Genomic DNA, 20,169 nt, shown 5'->3' on the forward strand with positions numbered 1-20,169 from the left:
ATAACATATGAGAAATGCTTTGACATTAGAAAGTGTTATACATTCTTTTTTCTTATAATTCAGATTATTCCTCTTCAACATACTAACACAATTTGCCTCAAGGTTGAATAAGCAATCATGTTGAAATGTATTACCAGGTGAAAATGTAATAATTATTTTAATTACATTATACTTTCAGTGGTTGTATTCGTAAGCGACAATGATATGATTGAATTTTTAAGCCTGTCAAATGTTTGTACTTTTGTATTACTTGTACTACACACCACATACACAAATAAAATTTTTCCTGGAGCTTGGGTAAACTATCATGTGAAAATGTATCACATTGTGAAAAAGTAATATTTAATGTTTAAATTTAAATTAATTAATAGTATTACTATAGTGCAAAAATAACTGTCATCTAGTGGGAGGGAGCTAGTTGGAGATACTACTACTACTTGAATGTAAATTTTTTTTGGTCAAAAAATTGAGGGAGGTTAGTTGGAGTAGGGGCAGTAACATATTCTGGAGGGGTGTGTATCCCCACACTCCTCTTAGGTATGCCACCGATGGCACCTGAAAAACAACAACAGAGTTGATGTGCTGGTGTCTCAAACTGTAGGTGTACGTCGTAATAAAAAATAAAAAATTAAGAACTACATTTATGAAAAGCCATGCTAGTGTATTGAGAAACACTCAGCGTATTTAATGAAATAGAGAACTTACCAATTTGATTGCATAGATTGTTGTAAGCCTGGGGCACAGGTGCACCAAACACAGCACCACGCATGTTTGCCATTAACGGTGCTCGGTTTTGTTTACCACCAAATTTTCCATTACTCTGTACCCGGTTCCCATTTCTCGTTAATAGTGATGGACAGTGTGTAAATTTTATTAACTTGAAAAGAATAAAAATATTAATGAAGTAAATTTATGTACGCTTAGATACACTAATAGTAAATTAAAGCAAAGAGCACTTAACAGAGAAACATTATTAAACCACAAACACTTGTTCACAAAAGACCAGTTCCTTTTTTTTTTTAGCATGTTTTTCATTGGAAGTGGAACCTTGGAATTCAATCAAAATGATTAAGAAAATAACAGTTCTCCTATTTTGTAATGGCAAAATGACATCCACTATCAAGAAAAACAGGTCACAAAAGAAATAAAAGAAGTGTTTACATATATAGTACAAATGATCCTTATAAGTTTAATAAGGAATGTTTACTTTCTCTATACTTACCTCCATTCTGTACTTATTTGCATCTTCAAGGGTGTCCAAAACTATTGTATTACCCAACAACATCAGGAAAACTGAAAGAAATTAAAACATACATTTATGACAATCATATACAAAATACATAATAACGATTAAACTTTAACATTGTTGTATGCTAATACATACAGTCGATGAGGAGTACAAACTATCAACAGGCAAAAATTGAACCAATTGACTATTCCTTTGAGGTGTCTAATGTCAAATACCTACAGAATGTGAGCAACGTCTATTCTGCTAAATCCTTGAACAAATATCAATTAAGCATGTCCAATATTATTTAAAAAAAAGGCTCACTTGGAAACTAAATGACACTATAAAATGACTCACCTAATTTACAATCCTCTTCCGCAGCTGGGAACTTCAACAAATGGCGGGCGTAGATAGGGTTTCCAGACGGGTTGTAACCCTTCTTAAATTTTGTATGAGGAAGTGGTCTGAAAAAAACCCAAAAAAATCATACAAAGGTACTGAAAAATTTCTTTTGTTAAACACTTAATACAAAAGTAGTAGTATAAAAACTGCATCCCCCACCACCCCCAACAAGATTCCCCTGTATCACCCTATATACTTGTATCCGGGCATTTCTGCTTCATTTCTCTTTTGTACATTTTTTTTCTAGAATCAATTCCTCAATTGCCTTTCTTCCTACCCCATTCATTGTACTCCTGCACCATCCCTTGCATCCCCACCCCAATTCCATCAATTCCTACCCTATTCACTGTTCAACCCTGGCCCATTCTAATGCATACTTGCCCTACAATAAAACCTTGAATAGAAGCCCTCTCTATCCTTACTTGTTCCATTCTGGTAAGTTCTTCTTGAATACTGAATCAAGAGGTAGCACCTGCTGCAATCCTTTTGTGTCATCATAGATCTCTTTGGCTCTGGCTGATGTCTTGGTGATGACACAGTCCATGTCACTAGCCAGGTGCCAGGACAGTACAAGTGCAACATTATCATCTTCAACCTCTGCCAGGTGAGCTAACTATTTAATAAATTCAAACATAAAAATATGTAAAACCTTCACAAATGTAAATATCAGATTCTGTACATAATTCATTTATCAATCACTTAATTTACAAGACCTCGAGATCAGGGTTTTAATCCTTCGCTTTGCATTTCGCTTGTGTCCTTGACCAGTATTTGCATTTTAGTATAAAGATTATTTAATCAATTAAAAAAAAAATAAATAGCCACAAATTTTAAGAAAATATTTAAAAAGCATGTGGAGGAGTGTGGATAACTAAGTAGACAATAAGTTTAATAAGTTTGTGCTTACTTTGCCCAGAGTTAACGAATCTCTTATCCGCACCTTCTCCAGTCCACATGTTCTGCGAGGTCGTCGTAAGTAACTCTCTCTCTCCACTGATAATTCTGTTATCAGTTTACTTATGCTGACTTCCTAAGTATAAAAAAACAAAACAGACATTAATAAAAGAGATTGTTCATTGAGAGATAATGTACAAGTTTTAAACAAGGCCATGGCTAAATAACAAATCACAGGATTTTGTGCATGCATGGTCAGCCACATTCTTCTGATGTTAAATTTACCACAAAATACCGCCTGGTCTCCATAAAAATCGCTACACACTATCGCCAACTCTTTTGGCGACGCTGGTTTGTCAGTTGATCAGGGAGCGTTCCCGATTGCTTCGGGGACGGCTACGCAGTGATTGTATTGAAAATGCTGTAGCGACTATGTAGTGATTCTAAGAAAACCAGGTTTAAGCCAGAATCACAGGTCATTAGGTTGCCATGCAATAATGCTTTTATTAATAGCTTTACACTTGGATGAGGTGCATCTCAAGTGGATCCCTAATAGACCGTTCTGCTAAGCCCATCGCTAGGATACTGTTGCTAAGTAAATGTAATTAAACATGCGCATTTGTAAGACAACACATGTGTTTGTTGGACATGTGCATACTCATCGCACTTTTCTGATTGGTCAGTTGTTAAGTCAGGTCGACACTCCAAAAAGATCCATTCTGGCAAGAGACAGAGTATCAGTAACTGATTTTAGTACACTTTTCCAATAAAAAAATCACCATGTGGTGAACTGATAGGCTAAAGCCTTATTGTAGTTAAATGTAAGCGAAGTGTAATATTGATGTACCCATTAATAGAGAAGGCAGTATTATTTTCTCATTTTAATTTTCACCTAAAAGCTAACAACTTGCCATATAAAAGTCAACAGTTCATACCTTGCAATGCATTTTTTGAGTACTTTTTTTTCGACACATAGAATAATTAAACAATTCATTTCTTTCATTGTATATTTTGTAGATTTTAGTTTGACACATAAAGAAAATCTTTGAATAAATACTAACAAGCCATTATTTCAAACAAGGATGGAACCAAAGAGTATAGAATTGTTCTGAGGTCTGACTATCCTTATTTTGCATGCATGCAATGAAACGAAATGCCAAGTACTACCATGAGATTGTGGGCGCCCTATTAGAATTTGAATAGGTTCGAAACTCGAACATGTGTTCTATAGATGCAGCAAACATTCGAAACAAATGCCTATTATGATTTTCGAAGGGTCCCCTCTAGTTTGTTTGAGATAGCATTGTGTTTCAAGGAAACCACAACAGTTTCTTTGATGAAAGTGAGTACCCTAGACGTACCGAACGAAGCTGCTGTACAGGAATGTTCATCTGCTGTAGCTCCCTCCTGGTTTGATTCTCAACGTCAACAGCTTCTGAATGCGCATCTAAACACAACAAAATAGCATTAACTTATAAGAAAAACAATTATATTCTTGTATGGCAACAATGTAATAACTGTATCACCCAAAAATCTATGAATATACAGACTAAAACGGCAAACATGCAAACAGAACTGAAGTGAAAAGAATTCATATTGGAAATTTGAATACTGTCACTATTTTAATAGTGACAAAATTAAAATTAATTAAAATTTCACAGTTGAAAACAACTTTACAGAATTGTATTGCCCTGAATATTTCTTCATAACGTACATACAATGAATGCACCCTTTATCCGGACATTGGCATCTTGCATTCTGCTAAATTTCAAACTGCTCAATAATAAAACACCCCATTTTCATAGTAAGAATATGTATATCTATTATGATTACTAAACAATGAGACAGCATTAAGAAGAGCACAGACAAAATGCAATAGACCAATAGTAAGTACATCATCTTACTTTTCATCTCTTTGACTAACTGGTCAATGGTCTCAAAGAGTTCTTTGTAGGCCTTGATGGCCTGTACGAGAGTATCACGTTCTTTGCTCAGTGACGCCATGCGCAGTTGCTTACGGGCATCTGAAAATCAAAGGTATTTTGCAATTGGTAAATGAGCACACTAAACAAAAAAAACCAGTTATTTATACTCTATATAACTCTGCTTTCCTGATTAACCTTATAATTATGTATTCATCACATTGTATCAATGACAAAAATTAATGAATTACACAATAAATAATACTACCATTATTGTTTACTACTTCTGATATTAAATTTATCAAAAAATACAATGTAAAAAAACAAACCCTGATTTCTAAATGTCAAAATAGCAATGATAACAAAATAATATTAACATATTTCCATGTCAGCTATTGTACATTGCATTGAAGTATTTCAAATGTCTGCAAATTTACTTACCATTATAAAACAAAAATGGCTGATAAAATGGTTGTACTTTGTTTTGAAGTTTTGATGAGTTTATAGCCATCTTCACAACATACTCAGCACCATCTTTACCCGGTGTGTTGGCCTCAATAGTTATGTTCTGATAAAATGAGAGGAAAAACTTATATACCAATATATTGGCTTTTATTTGTAGATGAATTGATTGATACAATAAAAAATATGATATAAGCAAAAAAGCACAAACATCTATAGACTAAAACTTCAATTGTAAATTAGAGAATTACAAAATTTATTTAATTATTATCCAACTAAATCTTGTTAATTACTGGATAAAAAAGAATAATTAACAAAGTACAGTATGTAATTAGATCAATAATAAATCTAGATTGTAAATTTTATTAGAAAAAAATTATTAAAAAATCATGACTGTTGTAAGAGACTGGGGCCATGTTCTACACAAGTACAATGGCTTACACATCTATTCCTGAAAGATGGTGCATTATATATCTTGCATTTTACACAGAGAGCTCCTTGTTAGGATAGAACAACAATAATAATAATAATAATGGTTGGATTTATATAGTGCTTTACACCAGTGTCTCAAAGCGCTCAAAGCGTGGACTAGTCCAGACATTAACGTTTTTCTCCCTGAAGGGTCTCTTCGTGTCTGAGCTACGGAGTATACCTGTGCCAGCCACTCTTGTCAGTCCACAACAGGGGCTATATGGACCAGTACACTGGAGTAACCCCCTATTCATTTCGAAAAATGTACTAGGTTCTTTAAAGTGCACATGATCCCCCCTGAACCGCAGGTGAGTGTGTCGTTCAAACCAGTGCCGTTTTAATGGCCATAGGTTGTGGCGTCCCTGCCTTAACCGCTTGGCCATAACTTAAAGATCTCCAGGTTTAAATATTCTGATTTAAGTAACTCACTGGTATTAACAATTATGTGCTGACTAATACTGTAGCTAAATTACCTATGAAGAATAGGCCTACAACATTAAATTCATACCTCAATTTTAGCACAACCTTTGACCATTGGAAAGGTTAAATTACTGACAGTTTTATCAAGACATGGGATCTCTAAATCATCATCTTCCATGGCAGCTTTGGAACCAGAGACCGTGACAGACACCTTGCCATTGACATCCTCACCAGCTGGGTTACCAAATTCATCCTGTAGTAAATACACATCAAATGGTCATTCTCACTTGTTAAAGCCCTATCCAGACATGCGGCAGACATGCCTAAATACGATCATCATGACATCACATCATGACCATATATAGGCACATCATGGCTATATATGGGCATAAAACAGTTTTTTTTTGTCAAGGAATATTTGATAGTCAGGACAGAGTTCAACAATAATTGTAATGATGATGACAACACTAATGAAGATGGTGGTAGTAAATATGATGATAATGCTGATGATAATGAAGAGCAAAATAATGATGCCAATGGCCAAATGATGAATATCATCATGATTTATTCTTACCCTTAGCTGCAATTTAAGACTGCTTATCAGTACGCGGGTGTTAGGCCTAGGACTGTTCGATACAGTAGGGGTGGCTTGAGAGGTGTCTGATACCAGCTTCACAGGTGGTCCAGGGGATATGGTAACCTTATGCTAAAAAAATGAATTGACAAATTAAATTAATAATTAGTTAATCAAACATTATTAATGCTATCAAATTACATTACATTACAATACAAAAGAATCTAAAACTTTGTTGATGAGTTTGGACTGTTAATTGAAGCAAAATACAACTTTGTAATATGTTATTATTTATTTAGTTATTTATTTACTCTGGTATATGGAAAGTACAACTACAACAGACAAAGGCAGAAAATGGCAGTAATATTCTCAAAATAATTTTTATAAAAAAGTTTTGAAATTCATAAATGATAAATTAATAATATAAATAAACTTTCTTACAATACCTCTTGTGACCGAATCACAACCTCTTTGTTTTTATATTTACTAGAATAATGGAAGGCAATATAACAGGGTCCGCTATTCTCCGGTGCTTTACGATTCCTAAAATGAATGAATAGGGAGTCATTTAAACATGCTCCTATTAAATTATTTAAAAAAACATTTTTTGCATGTTGATGTAGTTAAAAGTTTTATCATAAGTTGCCCAAACCCAATTTACCCAAAATTATAAAAAAAAAAAACAAGTGTTGGATTTGTTTATAATCTTTTTTAACGACACACTCAGCTATGCTTCTACATGAATGTCATTTTCTTGGACCTTAGCAACAATATCCAAGGGTCAGGGGTTAAGGTAATCATCCCCTTCAAACCTATTTTGATAAATTTTCTTCTATGTATATGTGAACAACAGCTTATATAATTAGCGTGGACAAAAGCAAAACTGGCATTAGCAGGCTTCAAAGAAATATGCCCTTAAAAGTCTGATCACTTGGTAAAAGTTTAAGCAAAAAATGTTTTTATATCAACATGAGAAATTCTCAAAAACCCCCCCTCTCCTCTAACACATGTTAAACTAACCTGAAGTATATAAAATTCTGGTCATCACTAGTCAACCGCGCGTCACTGCTGTAGGACACAGCATTTAACCTCCTTATCACCATTGATACTGATTTTGAGGTAACGTTTTTAAGAGTTCCCTTATCTTCAGTTATAACTCTCACACTGAAATCTGCAGGTTAAAAAGTAATATAAATAAATTTGGTTAAAGATTCAATAAGATGAAAGTGGTTGGTTGGTAAGATCCTGTTACAACTGACAGCTCATGATTTCAGAGATGTAGTGCAAAACCTGATGATTTTCAGCAAGATTTAAGGTCTCAAAAAGGAAACCCAATCATCCTGTTTATACCATCAATCAAAGCAACTCATCTTCGACATGTCATCTTTAATTGAAATGTAATTTTCTAATGGTGGTTATATTATGATGGTACAGTTTTAATACATAGATGTACTACTTCTTAAGAGTTTAGCATATGAGGATGGTAATCTAATAATAATGGTCATCAACATGACCATTATCAACACTGTTATAATCATTTTCTAAATTATAATAATTATTATAATTACTTGCCAATTTTAACCATCTTACCTGGTAAATTGCCTCCAGCCGTCACTTTCTTCTCAGTGAAGGCAACAGCAAGGCTAACTGGTTTGTTAGGGTCTGGCGTAACCCTTACAGTCAGTGGTGGACTTGTGATGCTACTTTTCCCAAATGACGCCTTAACAGTCAACTTGTATGTCCCACTGAATGTGTTCAAAAATTAAATATTTTTGTTATATTCTAATATTGTTTGTTCCGTCCTCTATACATAATCATACACATTGGAAACTCTATACAGTCTGGTGTAATTAGCTGTGTCAATTTGTTACAGTATAATTCTAATCAACATGTTTATAGTGCATGGGTTTAGTAATCACCGGAACAATGTATAATCAAGAGCATCATATGCATCACTACTGCAAGTAGATATACAGTATTGTTTGATCGAACAAAATCTGAAGAGTCTATGCTTAGCTTCAGACATATCATATTGAAAAGTGCAACATCTAGTCCCGAGCGCATAGAGACCTCGTTTATCTGCGCTATATAATCCATCTATTATTATTATTATTATTATTATTATCTGATCAAACAAACAAACTGTATGTTTAGCATGGGTTGTTGGAAGAAGCTAGAAACAATTCCCCTACTTTATAAGAGATGTCTATTAAACCAAAGACTATAAAGAAAGGAAGAACAGTTCATTCTGCTGGAATACGCGTATGCCCGTAATTACGCCATAATGTCCGCACTGCAGTATGATTGAAGTGCACACCTGCAGCTTCATACTGTAATAGAACTGCAAAGTTTCAAAAATAGCAGAATGAACTCTTCACTTTTATGCTCTATCAAACATTGTTGAATCTAACAAACAAAACTCTAATGGTGTAAGGCTTATTTAACAAGTATACAGTGAAAAACCTCTAAAGGAAAGACTTACATTGCAGCTGTCACCTTATACTCCCCAAAACTGAGCAATCCTTTCTTGTCAGAAGTAACTTCCTTGGGTGTTGGACTCAACTATAGTTGAACAGAATTTTTATTTATTTATTTATTTTTTTCTTGTTTAACCTGGGTTAACAACTCAGTTGAAAATCAACTGTTAACAAACTGTTACGATACACAAAACATAAATCCTTATCTACTTACTTCAATAATAATAGAATAATTCATAAGAAAAATTCATAATGACAATAATAATGATAATAATAATAATAATAATAATAATAATAATAATAATAATAATTGCATTAAAATAGGATTAAATACCGGTAAGCCTACCATAAAGATACAAAATAAGTTCTACCGTAAAGATGCAAAATAAGTTGTTTTAACTGTCATCTAATATTATAATTCATAAGAACAACATTAATAATAATAATAATAATAATAATAATAATAATAATAATAATAATGATAATAACAACATTAATAGGATTAAATAAGCCAACAATTAAGATGCTAAAGTAAATTGAGTTAACTGTCATCTAAAACTATAATTCATAAGAACAACATTAATAATAATAATAATAATAATAATAATAATAATAACATTAAAGATTAAATATAAATCTTTCAATTAACTATAGTATTAGTAACTGCATTTTAGACAATGTCAATTCACACTATGACCTTGGATTAATTTTCAACTTAATTTAATGAATATATTAAACACATTAGCTTTAAAGTTATGAGCATCATTAAGACGCTCAAACTGAAATTTAATTATATGTACAGTAACTGACACCATAGATTCAAATCTGGGAGATCATAAACTGCATTTCAGTCTGCTTTGTGTCTTTAGATTCTAAATTACAAGTACAAGTTCAGCGACAATTTAACATTTTTTTCAAAATATGAAAAAGAAAATCTGGATATTCTCAAAATCATAATTTAAAAAAATGATTGATGACACAGGAAGGGTTGTAATGTGTGACACTATGATGAAACCTTGTAATTTTATTAAATTATGTAATTAATGATGAAATTAAGCAGCAACATCTTACCTGAAGACCTGGAGCATATATGGTTGCTTTTACTTGGATATTTGTTGGCACATTGCCAGTGTCATCGGTCAATTGAAGAGATATTGGATTCTCCAAATATGTATCAGTGTGTAAAATGATAGGCTGAAAAAAAACACATAGTAGTCATTTATTCGGATTTTAATAAATATGAAGCTAGGGTTAAAATAATATTAGCTAGGGTAAACTGCATAGGTGGGGTTTTGAAGTACGAGTAGCTACATAGTAATTACCTTGGATTAGGATGAGAGCTAGAGCAAGCAATGGAGGTAGGTAAGATGGGTGTCCAAATTAAGGATTAAGAAACCATAGTTAAATCAAGATAATTCAAAAACTTGACGCACATCCCGGGACATCAAAGGTTATAACTCTGGTGTTGACATTAAACGTGCTGCAGCCCCTACGCGCTTGACAGAGTGTTACGTAGAGCTAGAGTAAGCAATGGAAGTAGGTAAGATGGGAGCCCAAAATTATTAAGAAACTATAGTAAAATTAAGAAGCTAAATAGGTGTGATTATGGTTTGCTAGGGTGTTAGGTAAGCTAGTATTCTATAGTTGACTATGAAGGAGCCAGGCAGCTAGGGTTTTCTAGCTAGGATTATCTAGGCAGTTATAAGCCAGCTAAGGAAAGCTAGGGAGGTAGTGTTGGCAAAGAAGCCTGGATTGTTTGGAGAAAGGGTTATTAGGAGTAAAGGTTGCTTGCAGCCAGGGCTGCCAAAATCTATAATGGCCTGAAGCAAAAACCATTGGCAGCTTTTATATAAAAGAAAGTAAACAATACTGACTAAAAGAAACATGTTCAATTATCAAAAATAAACTCCATTTTACTACTAAAATCTATATTTTTTTTACTGTGCAAGATAAATTCAGATTTTTTGAGGATGGATTTGATCACAAGACACCAAAGCTTAAATAGGCATAAGCATACATATCATACAGGTGTATTTAACAGATAAGGAGCTTTCGATTGCATGACGATGGTAGGACACAAAACATAATGACGTCATCTGCACATGCAATAACGTTAAGTTCTCCTGGTCGCGTAGATTCTAGGATGCAATTTGGCCAAATCTACAAATGCAGAGAACTTAGGACGGCCGGTAGGACATCATGCATGTGTGATTCCGTTCTAGTGTCGCATCGTCAAACAAATTGAAAGCTCCCTAAACTTATATAAACTTACATGAGCTTGATTATAATTCAGGAATGATAACTTTGTGGGTGGCCCAGCATCTATGGTTAGTTTAACATAGTCGGTGAGGTCGCAGTAGGTTATAGCAATTTCCCTTTGTCCAAGAGCCTCTCCAGTAAACCGAATATTCTTCAAGACAAAGCCAACATTTGGCAAAAGCGCCCTCTGGAGTTGTTTTGTGTTCAGGTTATCTGCACTGACCACCAGTTGACTTAGAGCCCCATGAGGTAACTGCAAGATCAGAATAATCCTTGGTTTGTAAAATTATCTCTTTCTCATTCTAATTAATTGTTTTTTATTGTGGTAAAGAAAGTACAAAATTTAAAAAAATATATTCAATAAGGTTGATCAATCCAGTGACAGATCACATACCATTCAATCAAGTAGGTTTCAAAGTATGGGGGGAGTGGTATTTGAGCCAGAACTACACCCATAATGTAGGAATTTGAAGTCAACCACTCTAGCAACTAAGCCACAGGCCTATTCCATTTTCATACCATGTGATCATACCCTAAAAGAGAAATCTATGACAAAAATTCAAATTAAAATACCTTTTTAATGGGATTGGAATGTTCATCAGTGACGCTAATAATAATTTCAGCATCCCATACTTCACCCAAACGCACGCTCTTAGATCCTTTGACTGTTGCTTTCAGTAGTGCTGGAGCACCAGCGGTGGGCCTAAAAGAAAAGAAGATAATTGCAATGGAGCTTTCTGGACTGTCAATCAAACTTAACAATCCAAAACGCACTTGTCCAACACACATGTTGTCTGATAAACGCACATTTTACATACATAGAGCACTATAGTATTACATTGCTATCGGCGACACAAAATGTGTTCAACCGACGCCATTTTCTCATTTCACATTTTCAGCTGTGTGTCTGAATTATGATACTTTTGGCAAATTTAAATATTCACTACTGTATTACAAGCAATAAGTTTTTAAAAAAAATGCTAATAATTTGTAACATAATATTGAGCACCTTGGCAGAATTAAATCAGTATATCGACCCTAATCAAATTAATAAAAATTATTCACAATGACCAGTTAATTAAAAACTGAAAAAAATCTGTTTGAAATTGTACCAAGTATAGTTCATGCTGGCTGTGTCTATTACTGAATTTTGCTACAGTTAACAAATAAAGGTATTCTTGGATCTACACTTACTTGACCGTAAAAGAAAATTCAACGCCAGAACCATCACTTAGGCTTACTTCACAGTACTTAGGGTCTAGGATAGAGTCTGGAATTTTGAGGTTTGGTAGACGTCCTTCCATTAGTTGATCCTTATTGCACCGAGGCAGCCAACTTACTTTAATCTTGTCAGCCAGGTCTCGCGTCATCCTAAGGTGGCGCTTACCCTCATCAAAAAGGGCAAACACTGTAGAATAGTTGGTAACGAAGATGACAAGAAAGATGATGATCATATAATATAGTAATAATGTGATTATAAAAATGATGATGGTGATGATGAAGATGATCATGTAATGTGGTAATTTGATGATCATGAAAATGATGATGATTTAATGATGATGCAATTTTAAGAAAAAAAAAATTAGATGAATATTAAATTATTAAATTCTTTCTATCACTGAGCTTTTTTTAATCATTTTGTAAAATCTATTATACTTATGCCATATAAAATTGGGAAAAAAGTGTAAAGAGATAATATTTGTATGTTTTGAAAAAAGTTCCAACATGACCCTCAGGAGCGGGTGTATTAGTCAGCAGACAACTATTCTGTATATAGATTTAAAATGTTGTTAAATGTTAATTTACAGCTAAGTAAGAGAGCTCAACTTATGTTTACATTTCAAAAGACAATGATATATGGCAGAAATATAAGTTACTTGTTATCAATCCTAGGGTCCTGGGTTCAAATCTCTTCAACAACCTGATGACATATGTAATACATAGTAATACATAAATATATAGTTATTCCAGAGAACTTATATAGCAGAAAAAAAAAGCTCTTCGCGTATTTGCAGCACATCTGCCCACCCGCGAGCGGAGTGAATATCTGACCATTTGACAGAGTGGAGAAACAACTGAAAACAAACAAACCCAGGCAGCGCCTTTATTATGAAGATAGAGCGCAGCCACTTGGATGGAGTAAAATTGCTCTCTATAGACTCCATCCTCCCACAATGCATTTTGACTGGAAATTCCACTATATCATGAAGCTGGTCTATCTTCTTATTCTATTATCTTTGGTAATACACACGACTAGAGATGCTGTCGCACTGACTGTTGGGGTAATTACAAAATTCCAAGTGATTCGGGAGGAAATCCAACCCATTAAGTCCAGTCAAGTAGCCTGGTATCATACCCTTAGACAACAGCAATTGTTCTAGTTGAGCTTGTGCTAATGGCTATGGTGGAACTGTAATAAACTATTGTTTGATTCTTACTGAGGTCTTTGATATGTTCTCCAGCAGTACAGTCCAGTTCCTGTTGGGGAAGCAGCTTCTCCAGCTTGCCATCTGGCTTAGTGAAGTAGACATCAAGGTAACAAGGCTGACAGCTAGGAATGATCGTAACGGATTTCTCATACGCCGGAACATTTCTGAAATTCTAAAAAATATAAAGAATAATATCATTATGAAATTTTATCTGTACCACTAATATTCTTTTGAAATAATGAATAACACTTTCAGTGGTAAAGCATTAATTTTCAAAGTGGTTTCCAAATATAACAATACAAAATGTTTGAAAAGGTATATTTATAAGTAATTAATCCATAAGCATGTCGAATAGTAAAACACTTAATAAATGTAACTAACATTTCAAATACTATATGAGTGAGGTATATTCACTCAAAATTTAAAAAAAAGGCATCACTATTACAGATGATGATAGTGATTATCAATACAAATCATGACCATGATCATGATTATCATTAGCTTACAATTAATGATGATGATAATGATGATGATGAGGATGACTGTTACTATATCACTTGCATCAATGACTGATGATTATGATCTTAATTAAAATCTTTACCATCATTATACAATTATGATGATGTCATTAATATTTAACACCTAATAAAAGAAAACAGTTTGTTAAAGTGTAAATAACTTTTACTCACTGGTAGCTCAATTCTAGCCGTTATTTTCTGAGGTTTCTTAATATTTTTGACGTAGAGAATATTGCCTGACAATGTGCCTTTACCCGTGTTACTACAGTCAGTGTTGTATGTAGGTAAACCTGCACAACCTAGAAACTATGAGGCAAAAAAAAAATCAAGTAGTGTGTCACATAGTAGTAAATGATGGTTGAATAACAAATTACACAAGAATAAAGATCATGGCTATGTACTCACACGGATGCTAACGGTTAGCAGGTTCCGAATCCTGCTAACCGTTAACTGCCGTGCGTCCATATAAGAAAATCCTGATCCAGATACCAAAAATATGATGATCGAATCACTGGCCAATAAGAAACTGGAAATTGTAAATGCATACATGTGATTGGTTTATGATAAAAACTGATAGTGCTTGCTAACCATTAACGGTATCCAGATACCGCTAACGGTTAGCGCTAACCGATCAGGCGTTCTCACGCAGGTGCTAATGGTTAGCTCTAACGGTTAGCTCCCGATCCGGATACTAGGGCTCTCCTGAGAACCAGGCTTAATTCAATTCAATTCAATTCACTTTATTGCTTCATAAGCCATCGAGGGCTACTATCCGCTACTTATTTGTTATCAATTTCAAATAAATTAGTGTCTGAGGATTATATGCGGTGAGTTTAAAGGCAGGCGCTCCACGTTAGACTACGCGACATTGTCTGATGAATGTCGGTGGCAGTATGAACATCATTAAAGTTGCATGCCTCGTAGCGTTGTTTATAGAATTGCATCGGCTTTTCCAAGATTCTGTAGAGTGAAGTGGATAAGAGTGTAAAATACTTCCCCTGGTTAATAATAACTTGCTTGTATTTAACATGAATTAGCCAGCCTTATTCTAATACATACCTTGCAGACCACATTCAGCCTGGGTTGTACAGTTATGTTTCCAGCTGCATCATGTAGTTCAACATCAAACACCAAAGGTTTACCATTCTCCAGCTCTATATCTTCATCCGACATACTGGAAACAAATATCGAGGACACAGGACCTACAAATTCATAGACGGAAGATCATTTAATGCAGAGGTGGGCATAAAAGTCGGTTGGTGGGCCAAAGTGAATTTTTGATTTAAGACCAAGAGCCACAACCCAAAATTTGATGTTTCAGTGAACTTCCAAACACCTGCAAGCACTGCTTTTACATTACTTTATTCTCAGCTGCAATGTTACTTTTTACATATGGTCGGTGTTGGACTGTGAAAAACAAGGTGTTTTCTAGCCAATGTTGCTTGGGAGGCCGCACACATAGGGTTTTTAATTCATTTTCACGGGCCGCGCTTTGCCCACCTGTGATTAAATGGATGATAATCAGATGATATAAACAGTTATAACAGTATACAAGATATAGTTATGTGATCATCATTAATCTTCTAATCTTTCTTTTTCGCCCGTATTTAGGAACGTACTGAGTATTCAATAGGATTATTGATTATTATTATTGATTATTGATTATTACATCAGGTAGGGAAAACACATCAATCTTCTAATTATAATATGAAAAAATGTAACATCACAAAGAGCTATGGTATATAATTTAACATTTTGAAGAGGGTACAAAACATACTTTTCTGAGACATCTCCTTCATTCCTCAAAAAATTAAATTAATGATCATTTTATGTACTCACCTGGAAGAAGTCTAAATTTCATCGTCTCTTGTGGGTTTTTCAAACTCGGCAGACTAATATTGAAGCTGAAGTCCTTTCCAGTCGCACTGTCAACACTAGCGTTGGCCTTTACATCCTTAATGATAAGTGTGCTACCCTTCAGGACAACACAGTCATACTCTACTTTTAAACCACTGCAAGGAATTGATACAAGAGCAGTGGTTAAGTATAGAGACTTAAATAGCTGAGGAACTAGAAAATTTGTACTGTACTTGGGTCTTGGAGATCAATAACAACAGCTGCAGTACCTATCCTGATGCTGGTGAATCAGACAGTACATAGGGAGACAGTCCCTACTTTTTTCAAATTGTGTATATCCCTGAATTGCCATCAACATGGGCCACATTCTCTATGACCTGTATTTCACAGAAAACCTGACTGAAATAGACCCAGAGTCACAAAGATATCTGTAGTTCAGCACACATACAAAGGTTATAACATACTGTAATCAGGCACAAGTTCTTGATATTTGTAGCATTTCTTTATCTTGATTAGTGTGGTTCAGCGACAGCGATATTTCGTCGACTTATAGTACTAAATAAAGATTAAGGACACAGTTTAACCTGTGTAATGAGCCGTGTGACCCCTTTATTTCAATAAGAAAAACTTGCCAAATCAATGTACAAATGCAGGTACTGTTTAGATTAGGGGATGGAACACAATTAACATCTACACATCCAGTCAAAGTGGGGTGGACAATCGATCTCTCATAATTTTTCTCTACCCAAATACTTTACAACTTTTCTAATTTACATGTAAGGCAAGAGCCAATAAGCATTTAGAATAACTTCGTGAAGAAATCTAATTAACATATCAGGCAAGAGCCAATCAGCTTTTAGAATAACTTTGGGAAGTAATCTCATTAACATATAAGGCAAGGGTCAATCAGCATTAGTTGGGTTAACCCACTTTATAAAAATAAAAGGGTAAGATTTAGTGATACAGACTTTTTGTTACAATATAGTAAATATGCTATGTAAAAATCAAACTTAATTTTTTTGTTGTACTACACAACCTTTAATCAAGATATAATATTACTAACATAACAATTTTAAACAATTTTCAATATAATGCATATTATTAACAATAATAAAATGTGCATGATTTTGAAGATACATTTTTACTCAAAACTTTTTTTAATTGAAAAAAAAATATCTACCTTGCTTCAAGAACGGGTTTCAGGTTAGAGGTTGGTTTAGTTTGATTGCCAAATTCATCATGAACTTTGAGAGGAATGCTGAATGGTACACCAACTCTGAATGGCGGCTCTAGCATCCCTACACTGAATTTGGCAGGTGGGCCCTCTACAATACAAATAAATCCGATGCAGCATGAAGACAATATTGACCATTCTTGTATGGTGAAAGTGATAGATCAGTATGGTGAAGGTATCTCAACTTAAAATGTCATAAGTACAATGAATTGATGGATAGACAGACAGATGAATAGATAAATGGATGGATGGATGGAGGATGAAAAGATAAATGGAAGGATAAATGAATGGATGGATGGATGGAATGATAAATTGATGCATAAAGGAACAGATGGATATATGGATGAATGAATGAATGAAAGGATGGATGGATGGATGAAAAAATGGATGGATAGATGGCTGGATGAATGGATAAATTGATTAACTGATGGATGAATGTTTGTATAGATAGAATGAAAAATGGATGCATTAAGGAATGGATAGATAGATAGATAGATAGAAGAAGGGATGAATAAATAGATGGATGGATGGATGGTCTTGAAAGTAAAAGGTCATACCACATGTAACATTTTTTTTTTCTCGTGTGAATCATTTATTATCATGAGACACTTACCAACTACAGAGAATTTAATTTTGTGTGATGGTAGTGGCTTTCCACCAAATGACACAGCATTGCTTTCATTTATAACGCACTGAAGCTTCAGTGTATAGTTACCAAGAGTCTTCACATTCTCTGAAATACAAAATTGATGGTAGCATATAACACAAATGTAACTTATATTTTTGAAATTGTAAATTAATTTTTTATGAGCCATGAAAACACAACGTGACAAAGGCATGTGCAACAGTTCCATTTTCATTGACAATTCACCCAGTTCAGTCTGCCATTGACAATCAGCAGACTGCAGCACTTATGGAAAGTGAAGACAGACTCATTGGGCAGCATTTGTACAACCGTCGTACAATGCAGTGTGTGGATGGCTTTACACTGTACTGATTGCTAACTTACCCATTTTTCTGAACCAAAAAGAACTCCATTTCTTGCCATACTGACTGATATAAGATACAATCTCTTCATCTCTTACTGGAGCTGAAAAATTTTATATAAATAGTCAGTGAAGTTGGATAAAAGAAGATAATAATCTTTATTATTAACTTTATTAAGGCATATATAAGGCAACTATTCCAGAAACATAAAAACACAGCTGTTCTCTAACTATTTAGAAATCAGAAAACGTTTTAAAAAGTACAATGTAAGAGGCAAAAAAAAACCAAAATTTTTTTAAGTATATAAAAAGTAGCATTGTAAAAAACACAGGAGTTTAAATACAAGATTATGGATAGTAATTGAAAAGAAAAAATTTGAATTATTGCATCTTACTAATGATATTGTTAACCAGGTATTGGTTTCAACACAAAAGAAAATAATTATTAACATTATATATAATTAAAGAAAACTTTCTTAAAACTGTGCTACCAGTACAAAATATAGTATTAGTAAATGAAGAAAATAAAAGAATTACAGTGCAAGATCATTTTCAATTCAACCAAGAGGCGTTTGGAGGAATGCTGGGAGCCTGGTAGTCGAGAGATAGCATCACCATTACGATTAAGTATTTCAACTTGGATAGCACCTGTAAGAACATAATAGTGTATAGATTGTAAGAATGATAGCATCATGTCTTTTGTGATTCTTTTTTTCTCTCTTTTTTTCAATTATTAATTTTATTTATAGGACTTGTATTATTAAGTCACATATCTATTTCAGAAGAACAGGTCATGGAATGTTTTTCCTGTGGTCATTGGATACAGAATCAATCATACACAACATACAACCTCCCCTGTTTCCCATGGAGTACTCCTAGTTATTTGTGTAATTCGGTATTACTGATTTTAATCCTAATTATACACCTCCTACCACGTACCCATTTATACTTCTAGGTGAAGAGAGGCTTTTGTAGGTAAAGTGTCTTGCCTAAGAACACAAACAATGTGACTAGGATCAAGCCTGCTTTCCACCAGGCAAATTTGTTCAAGCAAATCAAAAGCGTCGGTCCGCTTCCTGAGCTCTGATTAGTTGCGCAAAAAAAAGTAGAAACAGTTCTAGCTACTGATTTCGCTAAATGTGAATGTGTATGAACCAACGCTTTCGATTTGCAAGAATAGATTCACCCAACGCCTTAACAGCTCTGCCACACAGCTTCCAAAACTACAGAGGTGTACACCTAATACCAAGGTCCATTTCCAACCATCATTCACCACATGTATGTTGGTTGGTACAATGGTATACAATGTTATCCATAGAGGGCTAAAATCCAGGGTTACATTAATATCAAATTCATAAAAATATAAAGGTTCAAAGTGTTCTTTTAAAACATCATACTAGTATTTTCAATTGTATTTTATAGATTTTGGCTCATTCAGACTTTTTTGCTTTTGCCTCATCAATATCATTTTAACAATCACCATAACTTTAATATACTATCATCTGTCATTATTACCATTACTGGTTAGATGCTTTTTAATGCTTACCAATCGTTTTACCAGCAGGTCTTTTCTCATTGGGTAGAACATCAAAATCTTCTGGCCAGGTAATCAACAGCTTTTCAGGAAGCCTGTGGAGAAAACTTGTGTCTTTATTTCTCTTTTCAGTTCAAAAACAAAACTAAATTCACTTGCTGTTGGGTTGGTTAAATGAATTACACTAGAAACTATCCAATCCAAACCATATTTAAATGTTATTAATTTATTGATTAAACTAAACAATGCCTCCTATAACAAAAGTAGGTCTTTCTCAATACAGAGTTCCATGTATCATTGGCATTTGTAAAGTTATCCAGGTCTCTCTCACTGTGGGTACTCCGGGTATTGGGACCAGTATAGCTGCATTTTAAAATGACTCCACATAGAGAATCACTCCAGTATATTTTTTCTATGAAAGAATTCTAAAGCCCTAAAACATGTGACATGACTAAAAATGGCCATGATGACATCACATCATGACTTAATATGGGCATACACC

General features: G+C 34.0%; 1 protein-coding gene across 1 annotated transcript; it reads right to left on the reverse strand.

Annotated features, from left to right (window-relative positions):
* Positions 1-705: 705 nt before the first annotated feature.
* Positions 706-19,762, reverse strand: LOC117113710 (structural maintenance of chromosomes flexible hinge domain-containing protein 1-like; the record flags this gene model as incomplete). Its single annotated transcript, XM_033257132.1, is given in 27 exon segments — positions 706-877; positions 1,223-1,293; positions 1,586-1,692; positions 2,053-2,243; positions 2,538-2,660; positions 3,886-3,971; positions 4,429-4,548; positions 4,888-5,014; positions 5,888-6,052; positions 6,374-6,505; positions 6,820-6,916; positions 7,394-7,544; positions 7,964-8,118; positions 8,856-8,935; positions 9,922-10,044; positions 11,123-11,362; positions 11,683-11,812; positions 12,304-12,517; positions 13,548-13,710; positions 14,228-14,362; positions 15,116-15,258; positions 15,896-16,068; positions 17,094-17,238; positions 17,761-17,880; positions 18,157-18,237; positions 18,671-18,781; positions 19,680-19,762. Coding segments are annotated over 27 exon segments (3,638 nt in total), but the record flags the coding sequence as incomplete, so codon positions are not given.
* Between the last annotated feature and the right edge of the window lie 407 nt (positions 19,763-20,169).

This window comes from Anneissia japonica, unplaced genomic scaffold, assembly GCF_011630105.1.
Source record: "Anneissia japonica isolate Jap-2015-1 unplaced genomic scaffold, ASM1163010v1 scaffold718_len1063573_cov188, whole genome shotgun sequence".
NCBI lineage: Eukaryota > Metazoa > Echinodermata > Crinoidea > Comatulida > Comatulidae > Anneissia > Anneissia japonica.